The sequence below is a fragment of the Scleropages formosus genome, chromosome 3 (genome assembly GCF_900964775.1).
Source record: "Scleropages formosus chromosome 3, fSclFor1.1, whole genome shotgun sequence".
Taxonomy (NCBI): Eukaryota; Metazoa; Chordata; class Actinopteri; order Osteoglossiformes; family Osteoglossidae; genus Scleropages; species Scleropages formosus.
In genome coordinates, this window is record NC_041808.1 from 40,070,673 (window position 1) to 40,087,720 (window position 17,048).

A 17,048-nucleotide genomic window follows, 5' to 3' on the forward strand; every position below is an offset into this window, starting at 1 on the left:
ACAGAGTGACCCTTAGGTTTGTAATGATTAAATAAATATTATAAATGAATGGAAAAAAATAGTCAGCTTTAATGTTATTGTTACTTATTTATTACTGTTTAAAATATCAGTTGCAAAGTGCAAAAATATCTGAATAAAGACATTATTTTTTACATGCACTTGTGTTGCAGCTCGTGGTTTTTGTACAGCTGCTGAACTGAGATCAGTCAGTGTGACTCTCGAGCACAGTAATAAACAGCCGTGTCCTCTGCTTTCAGACTCTTGGCCTCCAAGTATTGTGTGCTTTTGGAGACGTCCTCAGTCAGGGTGAACTGTCCTTTCAGGGATGCTGCGTAGTCTGGATCATCTGTACTACCAGAGTTCACAACTCCAATCCACTCCAGTCCTCCACCTGCTTTCTGTCGTATCCAGTGCCTGTAGTAGTTTCTCATATCAAACCCAGAAATGACACAGGACAGCTTGACAGACTCTCCTGGTCTCTTCACCTGAGGAGGTGACTGATCCAACCTTATGTCATCACACTGGATACCTGTAAAAACCGACATGTCACAGTTTACTCACTACTTTGAAATTCATCTGCGAATCCAGTACATTTACAATATTGTATTGCAGTTTTAATTTCTACATTCCTACCTTGGAGAGACCCCAATATGAAGATTAAACTCCCAACGATATTCAGTTCCATTGTCCAGTAAGAATGAACAAGTGGTGTCAGTATGAACTGATATTGTATGTGATTCTGATTTTTATAGCAGAACAGTGGAGGGTAACTTTGCATAGACCCCCCTACAGGTTTAAAAAGAGACTGCTGGGAAAACATCATATCATTATTGTTCCCCGACATTTCCTTCATAACCGTTCCTGGTGAATTATTATTGAACTGATTACAGTAATACATTAATAGTTAAACAATAAAAAATGATATAGCACTATTCAATATCACAGCTTTGTTCTTATAATGAGGAAAACTTGAGACTAAGAAATCTCTAACATGTAATTTTACATTAGATTTCATTTTTCCCTGGGTGATGTGTATATAAAAGCATTTGTTTAGTTTCATATATTATGTTCTGTGCCTGGACAAAATACACATTTTATTTCATAAATACAGTATTTAGTTTTTTTTTAAAATGAGTTTAAGTTAAAAGAATCCACAGTAACATTTTAACTTTGTTTTGGAAATATTGCAAATACTCATTGACTGACTCTCTTACTATATAATGTACATATTATGTTCAGTCATTTAGCAGGCCCTTCTCTCCAACTTGCAACATTTTACCAATTTAAACAGCTGGCTCAGGTTAGTGGGGTAAGCACCTTGCTCAAGGTCACATTCTTTGGGTCCAAAGGCTGCAGCTCTAAATCCTACTGTACCATTCACACACACACACACACACACACACACACACACACACACATTGACTGAAACTGCTTGCCCCACACGGGGTCGGGACGGACCGGGGCCTGACCCGGCAGCACAGGGCGTAGGGTAGGAGGGGAGGGGGACACACCCAGGACAAGACGCCAATCCATCACAAGGCACCCCAAGCGGGTCTCAAACAACAGACCCGCCACAGACCCGACCAAACCGGCTGCGCCACCACGCCCCCCTACGTGTAGATGTATAACACGTAAAAAGTTTATATGTGTGTGTGTATATGAGAAAAATAAAAATATTTTTGCCCATCTTTTCATTTCAACTTAAAAAACTAAAGATTAGTGCAATAATAATAAGGGGGTACGGGGGTGTGGCAGGATCGGTCAGTGCCTGCTGGTCTGGGGGTTCGTCCATTGCTTAGGGTGTCTTGCGATGGACTGGTATCCCGCCCTGGGTGTGCTCCCTCGGCCTTGCGCCCTGCGCTGTTGGGTAAGGTTCCAGCTCGCTGCGACCCCACTCGGAACAAGCGCTTGTTGTCAGGGTTTAATAACAGCACTTTTATCAATAAAATACAAATATTGATAACGGATGGCAAAACTCTGGATAAAAACAGTATGAGGGTGCTTTATTTGTGTTTTCACTGTACACTTCACTAGTATTGTCACGCGGAACAGAGGACACAAGGAAAGAAGGACTCAAGTGCAGGATAGTTAAGGGAATAGACTTGTTCTCATTGTCGGCAAACGGTCGGGCGGCCAGGCAAAAGGTCAGGAGGGGGGGGACGAAGAACACGATATAAGGACAAAGGGGAACAGGACATGATGGATGGACTGCGCTGAGTACTGTTGTTGGCACAGAGGGCACAGTTCTCTCAATGGGATCCGCAGCTGAGAAGGGGCGGAGGAGGGTCTTATAAACTAGCCGAATGCTCTGATTATCATCAGGCGCTTAATCGGAGCAAGTGCTGCTGGTTGAGGTGCAGATGTGGACGTGACAAGAATGCCGTAGGTCAAGTCCAACTCGCAGCGACCACTCGTGTGTTTTCTTAAGCAATAGGAACAGAAACTGTTGTCACTGCCATTATCTTCGTGTGACGGCACGGTGGCACAGCATGTAGCGCTGCTATTTCTCAGCGCCTGGGTGGTGGGAGAGAATGTGGGTTTGATCCTGTTCAGTTTGTGTAGAGTTTGCATGTTCTCCAGGTGCTCTGGTTTCCTCCCACAATCCAAAGACATGCTGTTCAGATTCACCCATGGTGTGTGAGTGACAAAGAGTGTGTTCTGCTGATGTATGGAAGAGTGACCAATTGTAACTAATATATCTAGGTATATAGGTCTTAATCAAAATTCCTTCTGATCTCTGCAAAAGTAAAATTACATGCCATACACTGTTCGGCATACAGTATAATTACACACCTATCAATTCAGCAACTTTTAGGTCCCTCTCATCTCTTTCAGGTAACATTATATTGGGCAGCATAGTCAGGACTGTGTCACCAAAATAAATAAAGTAAATATAGCGTAGCCATGCAGATTTCTGACACTCTGGAGTTGATGGCATCTGCTGTTGTAGTGAAACTTCTAGTATTTGGTGTTATTCTGAAATATTTTCTCAGCGTTGGAGTTGTGTGTGGATGCGACAGTTATACCAGCAGCGGATGGTGTACTGGGTTAGAACACAGGTATGTTACATGAAAGCTTCTTCTTAAGGTACAATAGAGGAACCTTCTGTTGTACCTTTGAGAAGGTTTATCATATTAAATATCCGCCTGTGGCACACATGCAGTAGGGGGCCAGGGAAATGAGGGGGAAGGACCACGACTCACCTGTTCCTAATAAAGGTAATAGCACAGTTAGTAATTTTCAGAGTCTATTTCTTATATCATGTACTACATTTAGGGCAACATGGTGGTGCATTTTGCAGCACTGCCACCACACAGTGCCTGGGTGGTGTGTAAGACTGTGGGTTCGATTCTCATCTCAGTCTTTGTTGAGTTTGCACGTTCACTCAATGTCTGTGTAGGTTTCCCCCAGATGCTCTGGTTTCCTCCTCCAGTCTAAAGATAGGCAGTTTAGAAAAACAGGTGATTCTGTCTGCAGTGTGTGAATGGATGACTGACTGTGTGTGGCTGTCCTGCCATGGACTGCTGTCCTGTCTAGGTTGTACCCCCCCCCCCCCCCGCCGCAGCCTTGTGCACAGTGATTCTGCGAAAGGCTCAGGCCAAGTGGCTATTAAATGGATGGGGTAAGTAAAATATAGAGAAAAACTGAGTATATCATAGTGTATCACAAGGTCACAAAGGGCAACACGTTTTCTGCATTAGTTGGTGTACTGTGGTAAATTTTATTACAGTATACAGTAACAAATACATTTCTGATTCTCACGCTACACCTCTTCCCTCGGTCCTCTCATTGCCTGTCATGGTTTCAACTACCACTGCTATGCCGATCTTCCCCTCATTTCCACCTGGAGCATCAGATATTTCCTGCCTGCCAGAAATCTTCTAAGCAACACTTCTTGTAAGTTTTAAGTTCTAAGCAGGCAGAGGCTGGATTTGCATACAAGTCTCCAGAGGTCAGTAGCAGCACAACACCAAGTACGATTGTACTTTAAACATCTCCAAAATTGTTTTCTGTTCAACCTTCCAGCAGATTAAGACAATATCTATTAAACCAAAATGACAGCACAGTTCTGCATTTCATTTTAAAATCATTCAAAATACCCTGCACTGTCCACCACAGAGTTTAATTCTTTACTCCTCGAGCTCAGTCCACAATTCTCCAGTCTGCTGGAATCTAACAGATCATTAAACTGTTTAATATCCAAATGTTTTCTTAAGGGGGGTGCAGTGGCGCAGTGGGTTGGACCGGGTCCTCCTCTCCTGTAAGTCGGGGGTTCGAGTCCTGCTTGGGGTGCCTTGTAATGGACTGGCGTCCCGTCCTGGGTGTGTCCCCTCCCCCTCTGGCCTTACGCCCTGTGTTACTGGGTTAAGCTCCGGTTCCCTGCGACCCTGAATGGGACAAGCGGTTCTGAAAAATGTGTGTGTTTTCTTAAGTTTCACAGGTACCCCCTGCCTAACAATTTTTGATGATGGCTTTCACACACACACACACACACACACACACACACACACACACACACACACACACACACACATTTTCAGAGCCGCTTGTCCCATACAGGGTCACGGGGAACCGGAGCTTAACCCAGTAACACAGGGCGTAAGGCCGGAGGGGGAGGGGACACACCCAGGACAGGACGCCAGTCCGCCGCAAGGCACCCCAAGCGGGACTTGAACCCCAGACCCACAGGAGAGCAGGACTGTGGCCCAACCCACTGCGCCACCGTGCTACCACGCCCCCTACTTAATAATAGTACATCGATAATTATTGGTTGTCCCTATACTATGTAATAAAACTGCAGGCAGTATTGCATCAAAACTGCACTTCCCTGCTATAGAGCTAATGAGCAAAACTGTACCCAACACTCTACACCTCTCTGAGTATTTCCTACAGTGACATCTTCTGGCCAGTGGTTGTACTGCACCGAAATTCTCTCAAATCGGCAAGTCTTTACCATAGTCCACCATAGAAGCTTGAATTTTAAGTCGTCTAATTTGGAATTATTTCTGAAGAATAATTCAAAATTCCTCGTGGGTTAATGCAACAATATTTAAGAAGTTTTGAGACTGTAGAATAACGTAGTATGGAGAGTTTCTGACTTCAGTAAGGGTTTCATTCTGGAGAATGTGTTGGCATCAAACACCCCACTCTCCTATTGGGTTGATTCAATTCGAGTGAAATGGATCTATTTTCAAAATATAATTCCTGTTGGTCCATGAGGTATGATGTCAATACCTGTCACAGACATCAGCAGTACAGATAGTACACAGTACACAAGTACGCTGAGGAAGGCATCCTGCAGACACACATCTGTGTGAAAAATAAACCTGTTCTGGGAAGCTTGTGTGTACTATTCCAATTTTTCTAACATCATTGCTAACAAATTTCATTTTGTTATATTTTATATGAAATTTTGCTGATATATGGTTTTCAAAGTATTTTCCTTCAAAGTCAATATGTTCAGATTTTAACTGAGATATTTCTCCCAGATTGCTTATAATATCAGAACTGGTAGTAAAGGAGTGTTTGACCATCATGGGAGAACTCGCGAGTCCAGCCAACAGACTCAGATGCGGTAGCAGGAATAATCAGAGGGGCAGGAAGGAGTCAAAACCAAGAGAACAAGAGCAAAGGGTCCAGGAGCCAAACAGCAGGAGAACACACGGGTAAAGAACTCACACAAGGCGCTTCGGTTACTCTCAAGGAGATTCCGCACTCACGAGTGTCTGAGTCTCCCTGTTATCCTGTGTCTCCTTGATTAGGTGGACGTGCAGGGCACGCGGTCGTGGGCATGACATTGACAAGTACAATAGCTATAACGTGGTATTTTTGGTAACACAAAACAAAATTATTAGACAAAAAGTCAAACAAAATAAAGTTTAAATTGTTAAATGAAATGTTGCAAAATTGAATTCTTCACAGGGTGCAGTGTGACAGACGTTTACTAAAGGCCACTGGCACAGTAGGTGTGAAACTAAATAGTTACAAAATGGCTTGAAGAAAAGTTTCTGAAATTCAACTGGGAAGACATGTGATGTTGAGAGGACATTTGATCCAAAGCAGGTGAGCTCAGAGATAAAATGTGGAGAGGAATTCTATTATTACAAATCTGCTTTGATTGAGCTGAAGAGCAGGGCAGTTCATTCAGTGGACTCTAAAAAAGAAGTCGGAAGCAAAAATTATCTTAACCTGGACATTTTAATATGAAAAACATAAATATTTCAGTACAGTAGATAAATGTCTCTTCGGAATGGTTCCTATTAATTTTTGTTACCAGTACCAGTTTCTGCTAGTTCTACCATGTGGACAGGAAGAACAACACAGTACTGCAGAGACACACTTGAGTGACCCTCAGTGTGAGATGTACTGGAGCAGTTATTGTACAGCCCTGCAGTGTCTCCACTCACTGTGTCTCTCGCACAGTAATAAACTGCAGTGTCTTCGTCCTTCAAGTTGTTCATCTGTAAATACACCTGGTTCTTGTTGTTGTCCCTGGAGATGGTGAATCTGCCTTGAAAAGAGCTGCCATAGTATATGTAGCTACTGTCATAAATATAAGCAATCCATTCTAATGGCTTCCCAGGAGGCTGTCGGATCCAGCTCATGTAATAGCTACTGAAAGTGAAGCCAGAGGCTGTACAGGTGAGTCGATGAGATTCTCCAGGCTTTTTAACTGCTGCTTCAGACTGAGTCAGTGTCTGACCAGTAACACCTGTGGAAAGAAAACAAACATTAAACCTCCATCTCAGTACTCAAGAGCAGACACAGCTTATATGTGTCATTAAAATGTACCTGTTAAGCATGTTGTCATTATGAGGAGAGCAGTTAAGAAGGTCATGGTGAATGTGTGTAACTGTGGTAAAATGTCAGTTAAAGCAGCCAGAACTCGGCGTTCCTTCCCTCTTTGCTCAGTGCACAGATTTAAATGTAGAAGGAAGAGCTCAGTTTGCATGAACTCCTCCCTCTGACTGGACAGGTGACACTCAGTTTAAAAGGATGATTCAGAGCTGTAGACAGGTTCACATGGAAGGTCTCACAGCAGGCACTTCATCCTCATTGTACCTCATCATCACTGTCACATGGATATAATATACTGTACAAGTAGCTGGTGTCCTCTTGTGGCAGAAGGCTGTGTCTGTCATTCTTACAGTAGCCTCCAGTGACTTGTTTTTTATAATATACCGTGCGGGTGGTAGGGGGGCGTGGTGGTGCAGCAGGTTTGGCCAGGTCCTGTTCTCTGGCAGGTCTGGAGTTCAAGTCCAGCTTATGGTGCCTTGCGACGGCTTGGCGTCCTGTCCCGGGTGTGTCCCCTCCCCCTCCGGCCTTGTGCCCCGTGTTGCCGGGTTGGGTTCCGGTTCTCCGCAACCCTGCTCAGGACAAGCAGTTTCAGTCAATGCGTGCGTGCGTACAGGTGGTTCAGCTGTATCCTGAGACTGCCCTTCTCAGTAGTTGCCTGACCAGCCTGTGTCTATATATTACTGCTACTCCCCTACAATAGGTTTCAGTCCACTACGACCCTGTGTTCAGACAAACGGTTATGGATAGTGACTGAGTAATAGTATATAATCCATTCTTAAATAAGCTCAATAAAGCTTAGAATCAGAATCAGAATCAGAATCAGAACGAGCTTTATTGCCAAGTATGTTCGCACATACAAGGAATTTGTCTTGGTGACAGGAACTTCCACAGCACAGACAGAATGACAGTGACAAGACAGGTGAAAAGATGGAGTATGTGAGCAAGGGATAAAAAATATTTAAAAATATAAAGTACCCAATATACAAAAATAGTCACTAGATACAAATGCAAGGGAGTGTAAGAGAAATGTGATAAATAGTTATAAATATAAATATAAATAGCATTATGTATTGCACGGTTTACTCTCTAGGGGAGAGATTTAGGTGTTCATGAGGTAGATGGCCTGAGGAAAGAAACTTTTCTTATGCCTGGCTGTCCTGGTGCTCAGTGCTCTGTAGCGCCGGCCAGATGGCAAGGGTTCGAAGAGGAAGTGGCCTGGATGTGAGGGGTCTAGAATGATTTTGCTAGCCCTTTTACTGACTCTGGACGAGTGCAGTTCTTGGAGAGCTGGGGGGGATGTGCCGATGATTCTTCCAGCGGTCCGGACTATTTGCTGTAATCTTTTGAGATCTGATTTCGTGGCTGAGCAGAACCAGACAGTCATAGAGGTGCAGAGGACAGACACAATGACTGCAGAGTAGAATTGCAGCAGTAGCTCCTGTGGCAGATTGAACTTCCTTAGCTGACGAAGGAAGTACAACCTCTGCTGGGCCTTCTTCACAATGGAGTCTATGTGGGGCTCCCACTTCAGGTCCTGTGAGATGGTGGTGCCCAGGAACCTGGATGACTCCACTGTTGCCAGAGTGCTGTTCATGATGGTGAGTGGGGATAATGCTGAGGTGTTTCTCCTGAAGTCTACGATCATCTCCACCGTTTTGAGCGTGTTCAGCTCCAGGTTGTTATGACTGCACCAGACAGCCAGCTCTTGGACCTCCTGTCTATAAGCAGACTCATCGCCATTCCGGATGAGGCCGATGAGTGTGGTGTCGTCTGCAAACTTCAGGAGTTTGACAGAGGAGTCTTTTGCGGTGCAGTCATTGGTGTACAGGGAGAAGAGCAGTGGGGAGAGCACACATCCCTGGGGGGCTCCAGTACTGATTGTGCGAGTTTCGGATGAGAATTTTCCCAGCCTCACTATCTGCTGCCTGTCTGTCAGAAAGTTGGTGATCCACTGACAGATGGAGGTGGGCACGGAGAGTTGGGTTAATTTGGACAGGAGGAGGTGTGGGATGATGGTGTTGAAGGCTGAGCTGAAGTCCACAAACAGGATTCTCGCATAAGTCCCTGGTTTGTCCAGATGTTGCAGAATGTAGTGCAGTCCCATGTTGACTGCATCATCCACAGACCTGTTTGCTCGGTAAGCAAACTGCAGGGGGTCCAGCAAGGGTCCAGTGATGTCTTTCAGGTAGTCCAACACCAGTTTTTCAAGTGACTTCATGACCACAGACGTTAGGGCGACAGGTCTGTAGTCATTAAGTCCTGTGATTTTGGGTTTCTTTGGGATGGGGATGATGGTGGAGCGTTTGAAGCAGGAAGGAACTTCGCACATCTCCAGTCATCTGTTGAAGATCTTTGTGAAGATAGGGGCCAGCTGGTCAGCACAGGTTTTTAGGCAGGCCGGTGAGACACCGTATGGGCCTGGTGCTTTCCTTGTCTTCTGTTTGATGAAGACCCGACGCACCTCCTCTTCGCAGATCAAAGGTACAGGAGGGGGGGAGGTGGGGGTTATTTGAGTTGTTAAGTGATTGGTGGAGAGAGGGTCTGAATGGGTGTGGGGTGTGAGACAGGGTTTATCAAATCTGCAATAAAACTCATTCAAATCGTCGGCTAGTTGTTGAGTTGACACGGTGCCGGGGGGTGGTGTCTTGTAATTTGTGATGTCTTTCATGCCTTTCCACACCGACGCAGGATCGTTGGCTGAAAACTGTTTCTTCAGCTTTTCAGAGTAGTTTCTCTTAGCCACTCTGATCTCTTTTGCCAGTGTATTTTTGGCCTGTTTATACAAGACTCTGTCCCCGTTCTTGTAGGCGTCTTCTTTGGCCTGACGAAGCTGTTTGAGCTTTGCAGTGAACCACAGTTTGTCATTGTTGTATGTTAAACGAGTCCTGGTAGGGATGCACATATCCTCACAGAAACTGACATATGATGTTACAGAGTCTGTGAGCTCATCCAGATCGCTAGCAGCAGCCTCAAAAACACTCCAATCAGTGCACTCGAAGCAGGCTTGTAAGTCCTGCTCTGCTTCCCCAGTCCATCTTTTAACAGTTCTTATTACAGGTTTAGCTGATTTCAGTTTCTGCCTGTAGGTCGGTATAAGATGAACCAGGCAGTGATCAGAGAGCCCCAAAGCTGCCCGTGGAACAGAGTGATATGCATCCTTTACTGTGGTGTAGCAGTGGTCCAAAATATTACTGTCTCTGGTGGGACATGTAATATGCTGTCTGTATTTTGGCAGCTCACGGGAGAGATTTGCTTCAGCCAGGTTTCCGTGAAGCACAGAGCAGCAGAGTTTAAAAAGTCCTTGTTTCTTTGGGACAGGAGGAAAAGTTCGTCCATTTTTGTTGGGTAGGGAGCGGAGATTCGCCAGATGGATACTAGGCAGCGCTGTTCTAAAGCCGCGCTTTCTGAGCTTGACAAGCGCGCCGGCTCGCTTTCCGCGCTTGCGCGTCTTGGAGCGCTTGAGTAGCGCCGCTGCACCTCCGACTACAATGTCCAGCAAAACGTCAGAAAAGTCGAAAACCGGTAAAATGTCGGGTGGTGTGTACTGCCGAATGTTTAGCAGTTCTTCCCTGGTAAAACTGATTGTCGGAGTATAACTAAAGACAGGGCAAACTAACAAAAACAGTAAAACAACTGTGGAGCTCCACACCGAGGCGGCCATCCGCGGCGCCATCATGAGCAAGAAGTAATGATGAACAAAATTACTGAGTCAGTTCTGCATCATTATTATGGATTATTCATTATCAGTAGGAAATTATGTATAATTATTGGTCAGTACCACCCAATGAGCCAGAAAATGTCATGCAGTACAGGGTCAGGAAATGCACCTCAGTGCTGTGGACCAAATGAGAAATATACCGCTGTACTCCTCTCACAGCCTTTATTAGACCGACATCCTCTGGCAAATGGTAGTACTGCATTATAATTCTCTCGTCAACTGACGTGAATTAATTTATTTACACTTACATTTATTCAGATAATTAATTTATTCTTTTCCTGTTGAACAGTGCATTAGAAAACCCAAATGGAAATTGGAAGTTTATAAAAGTTCATTTGCTCTCCAGCTGATTCATCAAAACAATTAAATTTTGAAATAACATATTGAAGTCCACTTGGAGTTTAAAAAAGACTCACAGGAAGCAGCTGCCAGCAGTAACAGCAGAGACACAGGGAACATGTTTGTGCTGAAGCTGAACTGGAGTGAAGATCTATAAGTGTCTCCTGCTGGGGTTTGTGTCCATCACTGGTATTTAAGAGTCAGGACTAAGTCAGGTTTGCATACATTGGTGGTGTGGTACTATAGTAACTGTGTGTAAATTACAGCTATAAAGGAGGGAACGTCACTCACTGTGCTGCTGGACTGTAGACAGGACTGCACTAAAGAATGAAATCAGTCATCTGATCAAACAGTTTTATCACTTTGGGGTTTTTAACTAATGTTCTGTAGGAAAATGTGTTTTGTCTTACCAGACTGATCATGATTCTCAAACAATGCAGAATGTGTTTGTCTCAAAAATGTGTCCCACCACTGCGGTGATTCCATCAAAATGTAGTGCATCTTCTTCCAAAAAGAGAGAGAAATTTACCCACAGAGACACTTCAGTCATGGGCAACTGATACTGATAAAGAGTTATTAGAAAACAGTGGAGAAAAACTGTAAAAGATTTCTAGAAGAGTCTAAACAGCAGCATGGGAACATCAAATATCTTTGTTCAATTTGCTGACTCTACAAAGTCTGCAGATCAATTTTCTCTGCTAATTCTGAGATCAACGCCAACAGCAGTGATCCCCAAAAATTAAGAAAAATGCTGCTTCTCCTTAACTGTAGCAGAGGAAACAGCATATTGGCTACACAATGCGGAGTCAAACCTTATAAACACCCTGTGAGAGATGAGGTGCATCACAGGGGTCACACACTATACTTGGTTCTTCATAGTGGGAGGACAGACACAGACAGAGGGAGAAAAATTTAAAATGTTTCTATTGTGGACTTGTTCACATGGAATTCCGTTAACAAAATAATTATGAAATAAAAACACTGGACCAGAAAGAATAAAAAAGAAGCAATGAGACAATGTTTGTTAGGAGTAATGGAGAGGTTTTTATATGGAAGCATTCAGACACAGGGACCCCTCTCTTTTACTGCAGGGAAAGTTAAACAGGTGATTATTATATTTTGCATTAAACTAAATAGTTCTGGGTTTCACCTTAATAGAATATGCAGATGACTTAGTCCTAGATACCTTAGACAGGAGCTCTCCCTTAACTAATGAGAACTACACACACACACATATTTTCTGAACCGCTTGTCCCATACAGGGTCGCGGGGAACCGGAGCCTACCCGGCAACACAGGGCGTAAGGCCAGAGGGGGAGGGGACACACCCAGGACGGGACGCCAGTCCGTCGCAAGACACCTCATGCGGAACTTGAACCCCAGACCCACCAGAGAGGAGGACCCGGTCCAACCCGCTGCGCCACCACACCCCCTTTTCAATGAGAACTACATTTTATTAAAATAATGAAACTTTAGGGGAAACACCAGTCATTGTCCCTCTACACTGTCGATGATAAAGGAACAAGTTGTCATTGAAACTGTAATTTAACAAGTGGTAAGTAAGGATTGATTTGTCATGGAAACGCTAAGAAACCTCTCCTAACACCTGATTGTCATGTCCACCCCTGCACCACAATCGACAGCACCTGACACCATTTAAGCATCTGACTGAGCACTCACCTTTAAAAGACCCTCCTCAGCTCCTGTATGATTGTAGAATCTTGCTGAGGCAGCTAGTTCTCCTGTGCTATGTCTACTCCCGCCTTGTCCCTTGCTTCCTGTTACCGTTTCTTGGCTTTTGACCCTTTGCTTTGTCCTCTGACCACGTCCTTGGATCCTCACTCTGACTGCCGATCGACCGACTCTTCACCTGCCCCTTACAACGAGAACTTGCCTGATCCCTTGGTTCTTGATGACCGATCCTGCACTTGGTCCAGCTGCCCCCGCGTCTCCACTTCCATGTGACACTGATTATCTTCTATTTACTCCAGCGTAATAAGAGTGAAGTTATACAAATGAAATGTGTGGGGGCAGGTCATACAAACAGGCCTCTTCTCTGTAAGTGGTTCTGTGTTCTTCCCAGTTCATAGACAAACACAGCCTGTCTGAAACCGCTTGTCCCAAGTCGGGTCGCAGTAAACGGGAGCCTAACGCACACCCTAACAGGGTGCAAGGCTGGAGGGGGAGGGGGAGGGGCCACACCCAGGATCGGACGCCAGTCCGTCGCAAGGCACCCCACGCCAGGCTTAAATCCCAGACTCGCCAGAGAGCAAGACCTGGCAAAGCCCCTTCCCAGTTCAGGATGGGTTCATATAACACCGATACGTTGATCATTTTGAAATTACTGTTGGTAAATACTGTTCAGTTTTACAGTGTTTTCAGTCTTGTTGCTTGATCAACAGTGAGCTGAGTGATCTAGAAATGTCTTCTTGAAGAGTGGATGGAGAAACACACAGAATAAAACATAGGAATAGGAAGATGTCTGAGTTAAAGTGTAACAGAGCGTGGCACAAACACGCAGGACACGTCTGTTCAGTGGAAGGGTTCTTTTATTTACATGTGAGGTCCTTCAGTGGAGGCGAATGGTGCAGGGGAGGTGCTCTCTTCTGTGGTCTGTGCCAGTGCTGTGCAGTTGGTGCTGGATGCTGGGACCTTCTTGGCCTTGGTTCTGTTGTCCCTGTTTGTCTCCAGAGCCTGTGGACCTCTCACTGTGTGGGTACATGGGGTAAAATAGGGGCAGTTATTACCCGCTGGTGTGTTGAAGTCCCTCCTCTTCCTCCTCCTCACCTCATCCCTCTCTTGCAGCCTGGGAACATTTTTATACCTTCGTTGTAACATGGAAGAAAATATGAGTTCAAAGATATCTGGGACAAAGGCAAGTGTCCAGTGCGATGTCAGTCTGTAACAGTCATTTGAGGAGCAGTTACTTTCACTTAATTTATTCACAATTGTTCTCCATTAATGGAGATGGTTTTTTTTTTTCAGAATCCTTGTCTGGTGTTTATATATATTTAAATATTAAATTCCCTGAGTTTTGCCACTGTCATGACACAAGGGAGTAGAATCCTTGGTCACCACAGGCACCACCTGAGATCCATGCAACTAACCCAACACATCTGTTTGCAATGAGCCTCATAATCAGTTCCCAGCCCTATGAAAGGGAGTAAAGACACATCACTCATTTGTGGATTCTTGATCAGCCTTTCATTGCTTTCTCAGTGATTCTGTAGTGATTCCTGCTCTCTGAATTGTTTCTCATGTTACCATCCAGTGTGTCTTTGTTCCTGTCCTGACCTCCTCTCTATGCTAGTCCTTTGTAATCCTCTCCAGGTCCTGTGTATCACCCCGTTGCTGCCACGTCTCCTTGTATTAACTTTTGACACCACAGTTTCACTCACTGAGGGGTGCGGTGGCGCAGTGGGTTGGACCACAGTCCTGCTCTCTGGTGGGTCTGGGGTTCAAATCCCGCTTGGGGTGCCCTGCGGCGGACTGGCGTCCCGTCCTGGGTGTGTCCCCTCCCCCTCTGGCCTTACGCCCTGAGTTGCCGGGTAGGCTCCGGTTCCCCGTGACCCCGTATGGGACAAGCGGTTCTGAAAATGTGTGTGTGTGAGTTTCACTTACTGTAAGAACACTTTGAGTGTCTTACTCCATGCCCTCTGTGTCACCCATGCACTTTAAATCTGGATTGACACTATGAACATATACATAAAATATTGTCACACATTAAATTAAAAAGTGAAGTACAGTACTGTGCAAAAGTTTTAGGCACTGGGTTGGGGAACAAAGCTGTAAAGTGAGAATGCTTCCGAAAATAATGCTCTTAATTAATAAACTTCCTACAGAGCTTAGTAACTCTCCAGCGTCAGCAAGAGCTTGTCCCAGCAGGGTCGCGGTGGGCTTGGCCGGGTCCTGCTCTCTGGCGGATCTGGGGGTCGAGTTCTGCTTGGGGTGCCTTGCGATGGACTGGCGTCCCGTCCTGGGTGTGGTCCCTCCCCCTCCAGCCTTGCGCCCTGTGTTGCTGGGTTAGGCTCCGGTTCGCCACGACCCCACTCAGGACAAATGGTCTCAGACTGTGTGTGTGTGTGTGTGTTTACTTTCTTTAATGACATACAAACCCTTACTGTAATACTGTAACTTTTTGCTAAAGGAATGCTTGTAAATCTAAAATATGCCCTTTCCCATTGATACTAATGCAGAAGACATTAAATAACCATCTAAAACAATTATTTTTGTGAAACGTATAAGTGCCTAAGACTATTGCACGGTACTGTATTTCTCCCAGTCTCATGAAGGTAAGAAACTAGTGGTGTGGAGAGAGTGAGAGAGAGAGGAGAAATGGTTCAGTGACCCTCACTGTGAGATCTACAAGGGAAGTTATTGTACATCCCTGCAGTCTCTGCACTCACTGTGGGTCTTTAGCACAGTAATACACTGCAGTGACTTCAGGCTTCAGGCTCTTCACCTCCAGGTACAGTGTGTTTGTGGAACTGTCTTTGGTGATGGAGAACTGGCCCTTGAGGGACTCTGAGAAGGTAGCGTCAGTACCAGAGCCGATGCGCCCAATCCACTGCAGTCCTCTCTCTGGTGGCTGACGGATCCAGTGCAAGTAGCTAAGAGATAATCCAGACACTTTACAGGACAGTTTCACTGAGTCTCCAGGTCTCTTCACCACTGCTTCAGAGGAGGTCAGAGACTGACAGTGAACAGCTGAAAAACAACAATTGCATGTTCAGTCATAATCTGATCATGTATTCAATATGGATATCAATAAATACTATGGCAAGAAAATATTATGAAGCATAAATATTGTATATACATCAAAGTTAATCTTACATGATATAAGTGTTATTAAAATGAATATATTAAATATGCTCATTTTTAACACTGTTGAATGAATGCAGAAGAAAATGTATCTATCCGAAGGAACTGGTGAAACACGATGCTTGAATAACACTTTTTATAAGGTGATAACAGGAAATGATGTCAAGAGTTTTTCAAGAAGCAATATTTGCATCTTCAAGATGTTAAAAACTGAAAATCTCACAGCTTCAGACATAACTGAGCTAAAAAACTTTTTGCAGATATTTGCTGTATCTTGTAGTAGCTCAGTCACTCTGTAAAAGTCAGATGTGTAGAAGGGTTATAGATCCAGGCCTCTTTTTTATTAGCGGTTTACTCTGTTCTTCCTAGATGGGATGTGTTCATATGGCTGATAACAGTGGTAATTTGATCATTTGGAAAATACTTGTTTTACTGTGTTTTCGTGCTTTTATTGTCCTGCCTCAAGTGAAACACATGACACAACTTCACATTGTTTCCCCACATCCCTATAAATACGCACATTTGAATGTTTCACTGCCCTGAAATTCATTAAAAAATTCTTGATCACTGCAAAGGACTTTCCGTTGGTGCTGATAGGAACTGATAATATTGGCAGTTATTGCACTGGTTTAGCTCGATTGTTACTTCCTCACTGTGGAAGCTGTGTTGGGACATCTGGTAGTGTAGTGATTAGAGCTTCTTCCTTTGGATCCTAATGTTACAGGGCCAAATATCACCTCCTGATATAGTGCCCTTAAGTAAGGAACTTTTCAGAAATTGCTAGAGTAAAAATTACTCAGCTGTGTAAATGAGTAAATAATTGTAGGTAGCTTAACAATGTGCGAATGTTATCAAAATGCAGCGATGAGTAACTAACTGGCCCCAGGAGGCTCAAACAGAGACTAAAGCGGAAAAAAAAAATCTGTTTTGTTCCTGGACATCGGCCTATATTTACATAATCTGACACTTTAATTTCTGTCTGAACACACACATTGTCTGAAACCGCTTGTCACATGCAGGGTCATGGGGAGCCGGAGCCTAACCCGGCAACACAGGGCATTAGGCTGGAGGTGGAGGGGACACACCCAGGATGGGACGCCAGTCCGTCGCAAGGCACCCCAAGCAGGACTCAAACCACAGACCCACCGGAGAGCAGGCCCAGGTTAAACCCACTGCCCCCCCCCCCCCCCCTCAATTTTAACTTTTTTTAAAAAATTTTCTACAAATAGTGTATATAGCAGTGTAAGCTACCTTGTGTGAATAAAGTGTGAGCTGATATCCCCACATAATGTTCATTGGAAGTCGCTTTGGAGAAAAACATCTGTTAAAGGGATAAATGCAAATGTTGCTGTACAGAATAAAAGCTTCTTTCA

General features: G+C 44.5%; 1 gene segment (V, D, J or C); it reads right to left on the reverse strand.

Moving 5' to 3' along the window:
- Positions 1-206: 206 nt before the first annotated feature.
- Positions 207-685, reverse strand: LOC114910225 (immunoglobulin heavy variable 3-30-3-like). The segment is given in 2 exon segments: positions 207-529; positions 634-685. Coding segments are annotated over 2 exon segments (375 nt in total).
- Positions 686-17,048: the final 16,363 nt, after the last annotated feature.